The 15711-nt window shown below is 40.1% G+C and overlaps 1 protein-coding gene across 25 annotated transcripts in view; it reads left to right on the top strand.

The window, feature by feature from the left end:
- The window catches only part of Dscam1 (Down syndrome cell adhesion molecule 1), a 117817-nt gene that overhangs the window by 63499 nt on the left and 38607 nt on the right, over positions 1-15711 (top strand). For all 25 annotated transcript variants that reach the window (XM_078181760.1, XM_078181755.1, XM_078181753.1 and 22 more), the window contains 3 exons: positions 5998-6434; positions 6876-7132; positions 7617-7929. In XM_078181760.1, coding sequence (XP_078037886.1) covers positions 5998-6434; positions 6876-7132; positions 7617-7929 — 1007 coding nt within the window. The remainder of the gene's footprint in view (positions 1-5997; positions 6435-6875; positions 7133-7616; positions 7930-15711) is intronic.

The following is a 15711-nucleotide window of genomic DNA, read 5'->3' as shown; positions in this document are numbered from 1 at the left end:
AGTTGCTAGCTATAGATTTTAATCCGTGGGACAACGATCGCTCAGGTAAGTCGCATGCCTTTTTACTTAACGATTATGGCAGGACATAACGCAGTCAGGATTACGGCTAACGAGCAGGAAGAGAGGTATGTTTTGCGCTTCATCTAAGCGAGAGGACGCGGTCCCCTTTGTTGCCGGCGCGGCTTCTGGATGACAGTGGAATTACTGGGCTATTGAGCGATGCTTTGTGCCGTGGAAATTATGAAACTTTCGTCGCGATGCTTTTCGAGCGACTTTTGGTGCTGCATTTATTGCTGCCAGTGCGTTGGTTCGAACATTTAGCGTGGAAGTATGTTGTTAAAGATGGAATTAAAATGGAAATCGGCTCAATATTTTATACATCGAATTTTCAGCTTTTTAGAGCATTCTTTTCTAACTCGAATTTATTTTTCTGAATTATATTCTCAAATTTCGTTTATTAAATTTTCTATTAACCTAAAGAAATTACAGTAATAAAACTGTAATATATCTTTCTTATTTTCAATTTTTTTTATTCTCCCCTAAATTCACTTAATTTTTGCTAAACTCACTCACTAAATTCACTCAAATTACGATAATTCAGATCTTCGATTCTCAATTTGACAATTCCATCCTCAGCCCACATATTTCCACTCAAAATGCATAACGATCGCATGCAAAACGCATGATCCTACATGAATAAATCGAACAATCCATAATACGTCGCTCCATTGACCCAGTAGTGCCAACGAGACGAGCCGGCAAACGCAAACAGATCGATTTCACGATACTCGCGAACGATGCCGCGTGCAACTATCGAACGTCAATCTCCGCGATTCGGAGCAGCCGGAAAAATATCAATCGTTCATTAAATATGCACGCGGCGTCGTCGCGCGGCTGTTTGTATTTCCTAGCTGGTCTCTCGTCGCGCTATAGCATCGAAATCGGATCGAACACGCGATGCAACGGGGACGCGTTCGTCGTCGCGACGACCGATCAGCGACGCGACGGATGATAAGTTCGAAGGCGAAGCAAAAAAAAAAAGAAAAAGAGCGAACGATAAAGAACGATCCAGTCATTCCGGGGAATAAATGATATCGTTCCAGAACCGTCCGGTCGTACTGCCCCAAAAGGGACTGGAGACGGCCTTAATAAGTACCGCGGGGTAGAGGGCGAGTCTCTGGCGCTGGCGTGTGCGGCACAAGGCTTTCCTGCCCCGATCTCTAGGTACACTCAATGATCTCCGTATAGCTTCTCTATATTCTTTTTTTTTTATCTTTTGTTTGATCCTGTTTTCGAGGCGTTCCATCCTTACCCTCTACCCCGGGTCGGGTGGCGGTACCGCAGTATCCGAGAAAGTTCGAAAGAGGCCGATTAAGCGAACCAACAGAGAAAAAGAGAGAGAGAGAGAAAGATCGTGGGAAAACAGAGCAAAAAAAAGCTGAAAAAAAGGAGGAAGAAAATAGCCGACAATGGATCGTCAAAAGACACAAAGGTGACCTGGACAGATGGTCCAAAGCACACCTTGGTCCTCAAGGTGCAAAAAATCTCTCTCTCTTTCTCTGTTTCGTTTTGTGTATTGTCTCGCCCAGAAAACTCAGAAAAAGTCGCTAAGAAGAAGGGTGACGACGCATGCGCACTCTACCGGGTGAACGTTATAATTGTGAAGCAGAGTTCAGAATTATAAAGTTCACGTGGTAGACGTCCTACGCTTCTGCGAAGGGTATTCGCGCTGCTGTTTCCATTCTTAGTTTAGAGACTTTTTCTGGGTACACTGAGGTTCCGCCTCGATTTAAGTCGAAGAGATTAGCCGATCGCGGGAGGAGATAGCGATCGATTAAGAAAAGCGAAGCCTATCGGGGCCAATCGGACGTGTTGGTTTTCAGTGCCAACAGGAGAGCCTCGCGACGCAACCCCGAGATAGGCGACGGAAGCGCGAGACTCCGAAAAGGATGCGGGCGCCCTCTTCTCCTTCGGTAGCCCCGGTGCTGATCTGGGTGGTCCGAGAGAGCGTCACCCGATCAATGGGGACCGAACAATGTAGCCCTGCACCTGCACACCTCCAATAAGTCCCGATATCTGGCTGGTAAGTCCTCGCCACCTTCGTGCCTCATCCGTTTCATGTTTCACCCGCCACATCCTGGCCTTCCTCACTCTCTCTCTCTCGCTCTCTCTCGCTCTCTCTCTGTTCAGAAAATTGTTGACAGTGTTTTAAGTGACCCGTCGCATTGTCCAGTTGCTGCACCATCGCCACCACCCATGCTCCATCTCATTCTCATCTCGATTACCTTATTCTGTTTGGAAACCGAATCATGTGACATCAATCTGAGCGATCGGCTCGTTCGTCTCGCGACATCCCGTGAGCTTAGTTTTTCTTTCAAATTCCGGGTGGGTCCGGTTTGACCCGTATAAGACGACTGCGATTGGAAGTTGAGAAGATAATTGATATAGTATATCAATTATTGTATATAATATGAAAAGAAATCATGAACCGAATCGCTGACTTTTTAGGATCTTGGATCATTATTAATTAAGCGAAGGACTGTTCATTACTCAACTGGGCAAATAATGACCCAGGATCTGAAAACTTAAATGTTTGGTTTATTGGTAAAATATTATCTTATCAGCTCGCAATAATAGTCGCCTGATATGGTATACTGGAACCTGGTTACTGTGGTGTCGTCAATTGCTTTAATTTGTTTTTGGTAATAATTAACTTTATATTCATCAAATAAGACATATTAAATTTTTTTAATAAAAAGAGACGATAGAAAAATTCAATATGACTTATTCGATAAATATAAATAAAGTTATGCTCGAAAATAAAGTATTCTGCTCTTATGGCTCCAAACGAACCCTTTTACCTACCCCACAGTCGTCCGACTGTTAAACAATTTTTGTCTTCGTTTTATCAACATTCTTTCATCGTCTTCGCGATGTTATCACCCTCGTCGAGTGATCGATGTTGCAAAAATCGTTCGAGAATCGACAACCGTCGACGTTTCGATATTTGTTCGAATCGGTCGTCGGAGCAACCCGTTCTCTCCGTTCTCTCTTTTCTCTTTTTCATTTCTCTCTGTTTCTCTTTTTCTCTTTATTTGTCTCTCGTGGAGCACTTTTTGTTACCGATCGTGACGAACTTGCCGCTGCCAGCCTCCTCCTCCCCCCCCCGAACCGTTTCCCGACCTGCTTTTACGACCGCTGTATGCTCCAGATGCGCTCAAGCTCTCTCTCTCTCTCTCTCTCCTTCTTTCTGATTAAGTTTGCGCAAGAGACACGTGCTAATGAGCCGGCAGTAGAGACAGAAGCCCGTGTGCCCAGAGACGCCCAAAGCCCTGCATACATATACATACACGTACACACAGAGAGACAGAAACGCACTGTCGTCTACGAGACACCAGACGCTTGCTCAGCCGAACGCGAAATTCGCGGTTCTTTTTTTCAATGCGATCTCTCTCTCTCTCTCGTCATTGTGTTTCGCGTTTAGTCCGCGATGAGACCGGCTGGGTTTTAACGCCGTGGGCGGCGACGCGGCCCTTTGTGAGAGGGAAATTATACGAACGTCTGCGTACACGAGGACGAATTAGTCGGATGATCGGATTCGCTAGATTACTCGACCAGTTTGCACTCGGAACTCATTGTTTCGTGGATACCAGTCATTTGTTTTCCGTACATTAATTTTTACTGTTTTATGAATCGAATTTTAATGTTTTGTTAACTGAACTTTAATTAACAGAGTTTATTTTAACAACTCTAATTAACGGAGATCGATTTCTCTTTCTCGTAAAATGAGTTCACTTTCTCGTGAATTAAGTTTATTACTTTGTAAAACGAACTCATTTTCCAGCGAATCGAATTCGCTGTTTCATGAAATTAATTTATTCTTTTGTAAAATGAATTCAATCTTTTATCAATCGAGTTTACTAATTATTAAAATTCGATAATTTTGTCGAAGGCTCCATGAAACTTGATGTACGATATTTCACGTTGTATTTAATATTTTATTAATAATTTTCGGAACAAGACAATTAAAGGTAATAAAAGGAAGCTGTTCATTTTAATATTACAAATCTGACGTAATAGAAACAGCTGTTACGATCTCAAATATTTTATTTCGAAAAAGAATAGTATACTTTATCCCAGAAAATTTACAAGTTTGACTTTTGTCAGGTTTTACGAATAAAGAAAAATATTCGTTAACGCGAAAGCACATGCGATGGAAAATACATCGCCGGCATTAGAATAACCAGAGGCGCGCGATCGAATTTCCACTTAGGACGTAGTATGCATTCGCTGTTACATGTAGATAGCATAGTTACATCGCGAGGGGGGATGCTCGAAAATATGATGGATTTCGCCGGGAATCCAATGATGCAAATTTAAATGCATCGCCCGGCGTGCAACTACGATCGTAGGACCTCGTCGCGGGTTATTCTAATGCAGCCGACACCCTTTCCATCCATGGCGCTTTAAAAAGCCGATAAAAGGATCGTATATCAAGCTTATGGTCGTTCGATGGTCGAGCTTATAGTGATTTCAGTCGAAGAAAAAAATTGTACAAGCATTAAGATAATTAATACAAGAATTATTGTATAATTATCGAGAACGAAAGAATCTGTATTTTCATAATTATTTTATTGCTTTTCTTAATGGAAAAATGTGTTGCATAATTATACATAATACTTGCGATATTCAGACGTTTATAATTATTGAAAATAGTGTAGCAAGTTCGATCATTTCGATTGGTATAATTTAAATATTTTCTGAAACAATTTTTAATTGCTGTGAAGATAAATTTTTGGAATTAATATTTTTTAAAATGATATGATATGGTGCATACATGGCGTGAATGCTGAATAATATGGGTCTCATTGCAATTGTCGGTTTTATGGGGCAATTTTCAGCAAAGTGTCCGGTGACTTGTGGACCCGTGTGTACATACGAATCTAAAAATCGAGACAAGAAACGAAGCGATTAGGGACGTGATGGCTGGATTTTATGCATTTGTAACGAAATTGAGTAGCTGCAATGTAAAACGGTAGACAAATTATTTCGATCTATTAAAGTAATTTCAATCTAATAAAGTAATATCAATCTATTAAAGTGATTTTAATATATTATAGTAATTTCAATCTATCAAGCCAATTTCAATGAATTAAAATAATTTCAATTTATCTAAATTATTCAGGAAAGAAATAACTTGCTATTTCGTTATGCAATTTTATGCAATTTCGCATAGAGGTCCGCAGTCTACTCATCACATCGTATCAACTCTAGACTGCGAATCTTTATGCTAATTACCATTGCCATAAAACAGCTTCAAAATATTTAAACAATTTTGTCTTGCGAACGTGGAATAAGAACACATTTGCACCAATTCTCGTGCATTTTACAAATATTATAAATGCATAAAGATCGTCATGGAATGCACTGTCTCAACACTTCACTTACCGGAAGACTGGATAATATTTTTTCAAGTAATAAGTAAACAATTTGAAAAGAGAATTATGGATGATACTCCTGTCACGTTTGAGCAATTCTTAACCCTTTGATAGACTTAATTTTTCTCTAGTCAATTGCATCTTTCTTTCAACCCTTTGCAATCGGAGTCCTTTTAACTCGTGCTCGAAAAATTTAATTTCTACCAAATAAAATTTTGCGACTCACGCGACACATTTTAAACAGTTTTTAAAAATGTAAGCACATTTCATATTGTCAAAATTATTTCGAAACGTGGCGCTATCCGCAAAGGGTTAACTTTTCGCCTTCGACTCGATTAAATTAAATATTGTTTAATTTTTCAAAATATTTTATAAATACTATCAAATTGTTAAGAAATGTTCAGAGTTCAAATTTTTAATTCAAAAAGAGAATTAGAAATTTCTTTCGGTACTTGAGGTGTTCAGGGACGTGGGTTTCCCACAGCTTCGTTCGCGTGACCACGGGAAGCTTCTTTCAGCGACCAGCCCACGAACAAATCCCTCTGTCCTCTCGTTGCAGATGGTACAAGTTCATCGAAGGCTCTACCCGTCGCCAACCGGTCCAACTCAACGAACGCGTCCGTCAAGTCAGCGGCACCCTGATCATCCGTGAGGCGCGCGTCGAGGATTCCGGCAAGTACCTGTGCATCGTGAACAACTCCGTCGGCGGTGAAAGCGTGGAGACAGTTCTGACGGTGACCGCACCCTTGGCCGCGGAGATCGAACCCAGCACCCAGACCATCGACTTCGGCAGACCGGCTACCTTCACCTGCAACGTTCGCGGAAACCCCATCAAGACCATCTCGTGGCTGAAGGACGGCAAGCCCCTTGGACTGGAGGACCATGTGCTCAGGATCGAAAGCGTCAAGAAAGAGGACAAGGGGATGTATCAATGCTTCGTTAGAAACGACCAGGAAAGTGCGCAGGCGACGGCTGAACTGAAACTTGGAGGACGATGTGAGTTATTGTTTGAAGCAATATGGTGCACAATTATTTTTTTTCTTGTGGTATTATTTAATTTTTTGATTCATTTAAATTGGGGTTGCTTTGCGAAATTTAATTTTCTCATCTGGAATTTTCTGTACTTATTATTATTCAGTTTATTTATTCCTTGAAATAGGGGTTGTTTTATGTACTTCAGGTTTATGTTCTCTACTGGGATTTTCTGTAATTATTATTATTATTATTTATTGTATTGAATCATTGAAATAGGGGTGGTTTTATGTACTTCCATTTCATATCCTCAATTGGAATTTTCTATAACAATTATTTTTACATACTCAATTTTTTCTCACTGAAGAAAAAGTACACGCAATTTATATTTTTAATTGTAACTTTTTCTGAGCATTGTTTTAAAGAATTTAGATCCTATTGAGATTCATATTTCGCCCCCCACAGTCGAACCACCGCAGATCCGTCACGCTTTCGTCGAGGAGACCCTGCAGCCCGGCCCGAGCATGTTCCTGAAGTGTGTGGCCAGCGGAAACCCAACACCTGAGATCACCTGGGAACTTGACGGTAAACGGTTATCGAACACTGAAAGACTGCAAGTCGGCCAATACGTCACGGTCAACGGCGACGTGGTTTCACATCTGAACATCTCGAGCATTCACACCAACGACGGCGGACTCTACAAATGCATTGCTGCGTCGAAGGTTATAATCCTTTTATTAAATATCATAATTCATGGTATTTCATAATTCAATTTCATAAATATCAATTCAAAACTGCGGGAAGTTTATTTATTGTATAAGTCATTAAATATGTGAAAAACAGCTCTAAATATTAAGATTTATAATTATTTGATAATTCATAATTATTTTCAGCTTTCACCCTTTCTTATTATTTGAAATCAATATAAAATAAAATAGCATAGTATCTAAACTAATAATTCAACCAATATTATATTAAAATAAATCACAGGGATGGCAATGATTCTAAAATAAAATGTCATACTGTCTAAATTAATTTTTTGAAGCAATGATATATTAAAATGGTCCACAGGCATGGAAATATTCTAAAATAAAATAATATCTTATCTGAAACAATATTTCAAATAATTTCATGTTGTCAGGGGTCTGCGTCTCGCAAGGTGATTTTCCAGGACAGTCTCAAGAGCCATGGACTTTTTGATTACAGGTTGGATCTGCGGAACATTCGGCCCGATTGAACGTTTACGGACTTCCCTTCATCCGCCACATGGACAAAAAGGCGATCGTCGCCGGTGAGACTCTTCGCGTGACCTGCCCAGTCGCCGGATATCCGATCGAGAGCATCGTATGGGAACGGGACACGAGAGTTCTGCCGATCAACAGGAAACAGAAGGTCTTCCCCAATGGCACGCTGATCATCGAGAACGTCGAGAGAATGAGCGATCAGGCAATCTACACTTGCGTCGCACGCAACGCCCAAGGTTACAGCGCCAGAGGAACCCTCGAAGTACAAGTCATGGGTAAGTTCGATGCTCCATTGTCTCCTTAGACCATCTTGATATCTAATACGGATCGCGCGGATCGTTTAATCGTCGATCGGAAAAAATTCTCCTGCCCCCCGGAGCAATTTTTTTTATCGAGAACCTCGAACCATTTTTTTTTATCGAGAACCTCGGATCATTTTTTTGTCGAAACGATTTCTGGTCATTCTACGTTAATTAAACGTTAATTAAATATCTGTGGCAAGAATTTCGTGGAAAATGAGAATTAATCGGAATTAAAGTTGCTTTTTTATTGGCAAGAGGACTATATGGTTTCAATAATTAGTTTTTAAATTTATAGTTTAATATGTTCTTGAAATATTAATACGAGCAATATTATTAAATATAATATAGTTTTATTTCTACATAGTTAATTCTGGCTTTTGGGGAAGCTAGAAATTTCAAAATCCTTTTTGCTATTAATAATCTTGATATAATTGCTATTAATAATCTCTTCCCTATTAAATTTTACATTTGCACTTACCATATTAAAATACAACATTTACTGCAACAATTATTGCAATAGTGCCACATTTTCAATTTTTAAGCAGTAAAAATTGCCAGATTTATCTGCCTTCAATATACTCAATTAAAATATAAAATTCTGAGTGAAACATATTTGGTTTTAGAATATAAAATAAATAACGGTATATAAATAAAATCAGAGTGAATCAAGTATTATTTAAAATTCCTTTGCTCTTCTATTATACAGAATTAGATACTCCCGTTACAGTGAATTATCTATTTCTACAATTCTCAAATTTCGCGAGCACCATTGTGGCCGCAGCTTCTTTCGAACGGTTCCCCGGAGTTTCCCACGGAAGAAAGTAACATTTCGCGGCAAAAAAAGAGGTCGATGGAACTCTCATCGCGGCGAGAGACGAGTCTCATTCAGACGGGCACGCGAAACCTGTCGATATTGTTTTTAGGCCACATTGAAGGTAATATGGAGGATGAGTGGGCCGCGCCGGTACTCGTCTACTCGCGGCTCGCTTCAACTGAAAATCTGTGCCGCGCCGCGCGGATCTTTACCGGTTCATTACAGCGCGACGCTCATTTTAAAGGGCCCGTCACGAGATAGGGCTCGTACCGCGAGCGGAATCGCGAAACGTCGAGCACGAGACTTTATTTTACCCGAGACCGTTCTCTCTCTACTAATTCGATTGTTGTGTCGGTGATCTTGGAATTTCAAATGTCAAGTATGAAACTCCAGACGACGAGAGTTCCCTTATTAATAATTCATTATAGTAATACTTTGGAGGAAGAGCAATGGCGAAATATGTTTCACTCGGAATTTTATGCTTGAAGAAATCCATTTCTGACGAAGTTTAGGAATAATTATGTAATTATTTTTTTAAATGTGTTTGGATATATTTAAATACATCGAAATGAGTAATAATGTATTGCAGTGAATTATAAATTTATAAAAGAACTTTATGTTCTTTATGTATATAAAAGTACATAAATATATATCAAAATAAGGCAAAATAAAATATTAGAAGATATTACAAAATATTACACAATACCCAAAAATATATTAACATTGATAGAATCAGGTTAATCTAATAATACTTAAAATTACGATTTAACGTAGAATGACCACCTATTCCCTAAAAGTATACTGTTCAGCGCGGGATCGAATAACAACCAGTCGCATTGACACTGCGCGATCGAATAACGATCGATCGTACACGACCGGTGAAATCGTCGATCCCCGAGACAAATTGGCATTTTAATTGGAAGAAATCGCGACTCGCGAAACGGGTATCCCTCGTAAACTGTTCTTTCCAGGTATATTCGTCGGATCTAGACGAACGTAAACACGATCTGTCCGCACTCAACGGTTCTATTGCAGCCTAAAACGATTCTTCCAGCGGGTCCTGGCCCATATCGACGGTGTCGATCGGGCCAGTCACGTCACGTCCTTGTCGAACATCACGGTCGAACCGTGAGAGAGCCGCGTGAGAAACCGCACGACATTAAAACAGAAAAGAAAAGAAAAGAAAAGAAATAAAAATGACAAAAGAAACCGCGACGATATCCGCGTTGTTTGAATCCGCGAACGCAAAACGGGGACACGGACGCGGGACACGCACACGGACGACGACCCCCCCCCGTTGCTGATTGAAACGCGCCTAGTGAACGCGCGTGGGCCGCGAGAAACGCCACGGAAAAGCGGCCTCTCGAGTGGCGCGCGCTTTCGTTGGAATGTTGGAAGTTGGTATGGCGGTGGCCGACGATCGACCGTAAGAAATCTGGTGCATTCTTGTCAGAAATTGTTCTCTCTTCGCGCGTCCACCATTCGTAGTTTCACCGTTTTGTCCACAGAGTTACCGTGTCTCTGTATATAATACGTATGTTCGTCAACCGGATGGGTCGGCTGCGTGGCCTCTCCGCGCGACGCCTTCTTCTTGGAGAAGCTTTCGCCCTGAACGCAGTTCTCCCTCTGTATCGTCGCCTGGGGTAAGAGTTTATTCGAGCGAACGATCGCTGATAAAGAGGGACGTTTTTATTATTGGATAAATGGCCTGTCGAACGAGAATTTAGTGAATGCAATTTTCCTTGAATAAGAGATCGATCGATTAAGAATTTTATTCAATAAAGAATTTTATTCAGTGAAGAATTTTATTCAGTGAAGAATTTTATTCAGTGAAGAATTTTATTCAGTGAAGAATTTTATTCAGTGAAGAATTTTATTCAGTGAAGAATTTTATTCAGCGAAGAATTTTATTCATTGAGAATTTTGTTCAAATAGTGCAACTGATTGCAATTATAATTATTATATTATATCTCTTGCACTATAATAGTCAGACTCGTGGCGAACATTCCATAGATAATTGAATTTTAAAAATTTGAGAACAATCAGGAAATAAAATTATTTTGTTTTACCAAGAAAATTATTGAGAACCGAAAGGTTCTATTATATAGAATATAATATAACAATGTAGTAATGTAGTAATACAAATAATACGACAATACAGTATAGTATAATCAAAGCAGTTCTAAAAGAAATAGTACAAAAGCATTAAAAGGGTTCATTCGACTCGCGTCCCTCTGGAACTTTTTATTTAGACCCTTTATTTATAAAGACCCGGGGTTCTACCAATCACGATGGCTGAAGGAGAACTGTATTCAGACTAAAATCATGAAAACTGCCAATCAGCTGTTCCGGTGACGCGACTCGAAAACTGGTCGTCTCCTGTAATCCGGAGATAGACGCAGCCGACTCATCGACGTCTACTCGATCACACACACACAGACACACGCACACTCGACGTTACGACACGTACACACGTCTCCAGTCACACAAGTACAATATACGCCCGCGACCCCCGTCATCATACGTCCATACATCGATCCTCCACCCTCAGTGCCGCCCACGATACAGCAGTTCTCGTTCACGAAGCTACCGATGAACGCCGGGGAGTTCGAAAACCTGCAGTGTATCGTGCCGACCGGCGACCTGCCTTTGAACATACGCTGGAGCTATCCCGGAGAAGAGATGGGCGGTTCCTCCGGCGTAATTCCGAAGAAGGTCGCGGATCGCGTTAGCATGCTCATGATTTCCGTCATCACCGCGAGACACGCGGGGGAGTACGTTTGCACCGCCGAAAACGCGGCTGGAACGGCGTCCCACTCGACCACGCTCACCGTAAACGGTTCGGGCCAATTCGATCCTCTGTTCCTTATATAGAACTGTTTAACCCTTCGCGGTCGTAGCCGTTTTCAACGGGAAATCAAAAATATTTCTTCAGACTTACGGTGATTCCTATTTTATATAATTTAGAGGATATTGTACGTTATAAAATCGAATTTTGTGACTCTTTAATAAATTTTTAAATACTAGTAAATTTGATGAAAATTATTTCGAAACGTAGGATTGTCATTTCTAGCGGCGTCTTGGGGTCGCCAACCGCCCGCAAAGGGTTAAATCTCGTTTTCTTTTTCGTTTCGTTCTTGTTCCTTTCGACCACCTTCGTTTCTGTTTCGTTCATGCACTGGTCCCGGCAAAGAGCACCGTAGCGAATCCGACACTCTCATACACACTCACTCACTTGCTCTCTCTCTCTCTTTATATCTTTCTCTTGCTCTCTATCTCTCTCTTTCTCTCTCTCTCTCTCTATTATCCTGGTCCCGAAAATCGTGAACCCACGTCCGTCACACGTCCACGTCGCACACGAGTCAGGGATCCTAACACGATCATGTCTAACACCTATGCCAAACCCGGTTAACCGAGCTACGCTAATATAGCAAATCGTTCACACGATTCGATTTTCTCACCGATTCGAACATTTTATCGGACTCGCCATCGAGAAGCCATCGAGAAGCCATCGAGAAAGGTGTTCGCAGAATTCTGTAGCTTTATTGAAAGTTTTATTATTATATGTGTTATTTTATTCGGACTCCCGTTAATATTTAAGACAATTTTAAAGCAGAAAAACTTCTAAATTGATATAATTTTTCAGATAGAATAGTTATTAAAATTTGGCAGCTTTTTTCAAATGTTTTTGAAGCGTTTTGTATTTATTTTAGATGATAGAGAGATTAGTGAATTAGGTAATTTTTAATAAAATGTATTTTAAACGTTGCAATTGAGATTAAGGACTTATATAATTTCAGAGTGGTTGCATTGTGAAATATTTAAATAGTTTATGGTAAAATCGCCGAATCGGTCGAAAAATCTAAATCCTGTGAACGAGTCGTAAGCCGTATTAGGTTCTTAGATTCCGGATAGAACGGGTTAACCCGATCAAAGCAGTTTACGAGCAGGGATTTAAAACAGTCGTAATATTGGTTTCGGTTCTCGAGATATCAGACCAGATATAGTAATTAGGAAAATTACGCCTTTCAAAATACACTTCTTCAAAATTATATAACCGACTTAAATATCTTTAGAATATCACAGGTACTTTGATACATCATTATTATTAAATAATGTTTAACACTAAACCTACCTAAAAGTCTAGAATTTATTAAAACCTTCAAAATTTTTTATAACGCTGTGTGTTTGAATAAAGAAATATATTCATCAATGTTTAATAAAATTAACTTTATTTTTTTCAATAAATATTAAGCATGAAATTGTAAAATCGATCATTTGATTAATAATGCTAGGTTTAGTGTTACACACTGTAATTTGTTTAAATGACAAAAATGATTCACTGGCGTTTCACTTGTTCTCGTGGCATAGGTTACAAAGAACCGAAACCAATCACGAACAATAGATCCTTACGACCATTGTTTTATTATGTCGGTGCATATGAAATATCGGATTTTTAAGTGAGTACATAAAACTGTATATCTTTTTCCAAAAGCTATTGATTTGATCAAAATGTGCCCCATTCGTTTCAATACACTTTTCCCAACGCGAGTTTAATTTATAGACGTCTGTCTTCAAGAGATTCTGATTTTTCGGATTAATAAACTATAGTAAAAATTACCCATACATCGTACAAAACAATTGCGTAATTAAACGAAGTGAAATATAAAATTTGATAAAATATAGATCTTTCGTCGATGGACTTTCACTATTTGAAACATTAAGGACAATTTTCACGGGCTAAATAGTATATAAATGAAGATACTGTGAAATATTCCATATCAGAGTTTATTAATTCTAATGATCAGAATTTGTTTAAAACAGGAATTTCTGTAATGAAATCTCTTTGAAAAAGGTGTAATGAAGCAAATGGGGCGTATTTTGATTAAATCAACAGCTTTTGAAAAACGATATACAGTTTCATATATTCGCTTAAACATGTGACATTTCATATGCCCCAACCTAATACATCCTTCCGTAAGCTGTTACCGGGTTAACCGGGTGACGTTTGGCCGTCTAGCGACCGGTTACTTGAACAAACACGTGCGTCGAAAGTAGCCATCGAAAGACGACGACCGATAGACGCGCGTTACGTTTTCCGCGGCGACGATCGAAAAAACCCGTTCACACACGAGCACACCGCGACCCAGCGATCTCTGTTGTCCAGTCGGGCCGCAGCTTCTGCCGATCGCGTTCAATGCCGAGGTCGCCAACTCCGGCGACTCGGTCTCCGTGCCGTGCTCGATCTTGAAGGGCGACATGCCCATGGACATCGAGTGGGCGTTCAACGGCGTGCCGATCGACAAGTCGAAAGACTCTAGTATCACGATGACCAGAATAAGCAAACACCTGAGCACCCTTAGCATCGACGGCGTCTCGGCGAGACACGCCGGAGAGTACGCCTGCTCCGCATCGAATCTCGCCGGTTCCGTCAGTCGGTCAGCAACCTTAACGGTGAACGGTACGACTTCTCATCCCCCTTGTTCCCCGATGCCTGCTGTTCTCGTCCTTTTCCAACCCCCCGCGCACTCCCCGATGCTCCTGCTTTTACCGTCAAAGGTGCCCTCCCGATACACGATCCGCACTCTCTGCTACATCCATTCGCCGCATTATCTGCTGCTCCGTGTCCCTGACGAAAGGTGTCTTCAATTCCCTCGGTGAATCATGTATTTTTCGAAGGTGTCTTTTTCTCTCTGAAGATGTCTTTTCCTGTCTAGAGCTGTCTTTTCCTGTTTAGAGGTGTCTCTTCCGATTCTAAGGCGTCTCCTTTGGTTCTATGACGTCTCTTCCGATTTAATGGCGTCGTTTCCGATTTAAAGACGCCTCCTTCTGATTCGAAGGTGAATAAAATGCACCTGTATAAAGGTGCATTTTCCTTGCTAAAAGTCTCTTTTCCTAGCCGAAGGTGGCTTTTTCCTTTCTGAAGGTGTCTTCCTCTTGCTAAAGGTGTCTTCTCGCCGTAGGTGTTTTTTTCCTCGCTGCGTGATAGTCATATCTTCACCGCCATACCAACCTCGTCGTTCTCCCCTCGCGGAAACGTTTAAAATGATCGCGTGGTTGGAGTTTCTCTTGGAAATGGTAAATTTTTTATTGTCTCAATGACGATGCTTTACTATTTTTGCAAAGAGAAGCGCAGAAATCTAAACGCAGCAAAATTGACCTTTTATATGGATTTATTAATTTTCTGTGAGCTATGAAATGATATAATAATTCTAATAAATAATGATAAATATGATTCTGTTAAAAATATTCATGGTCTCTTATATATCATATTAAAAGCACAGAAAACTAATTTACAATGTTATTTTGCTTTCAAAAACAGTAAAACAGCATCGTCTTTCATTCTTCGAAAAGATTTACCATTTACAATACAAATTCTGATTGTTAACCGCGTGATCATCCTGCAAAGTACACAGGATGTCTCGTACTTCTGGGATTTTAACCTCGAAATGGGTTACCGTTAGAAAAAGTGACTGAGAATTAACCCTTCTCACTCGAAGCCCTTTTGACTGTAAAATAAATTCTCTGACTTGTAGTATTGTCATTTTATTTTATTTTAGAAATCGATTCTTGTGACTCGTAAATTTTCTGGTGTCTCGAGTGTAAAGGGTTAAAGTCAAGGTGGAGCATCGTCTGAAAATAATTCTATGCGAAAATACCCATCGATAAATGTTTCAAGGAATTTCATTTTATATTTAAATTAATCATTAATTAATTATCATTCTTCCAAAACATTTCGAAGACATTAACGACGACACTAAAAATTGCTATAACATTTAAAAAAAAATCTTCACACAATTAACATCAAATCAGGAAATAATAAAGGCTTTCGCCAAGCGAACAGATTCAATTTCCCGCGCGCCGAATAGAAACAATCGCGCCACGCCCGAGTGGAAAGGGCAAACGAATTATTTCCAGCCGAGCTCCGCCGTAAACCACCC

This window comes from Augochlora pura, chromosome 5 (genome assembly GCF_028453695.1).
Source record: "Augochlora pura isolate Apur16 chromosome 5, APUR_v2.2.1, whole genome shotgun sequence".
Classification (NCBI taxonomy): domain Eukaryota; kingdom Metazoa; phylum Arthropoda; class Insecta; order Hymenoptera; family Halictidae; genus Augochlora; species Augochlora pura.
The sequence above is the reverse complement of the archived record's forward strand: the minus strand, read 5'-3'. Positions and strand labels throughout refer to the sequence as shown.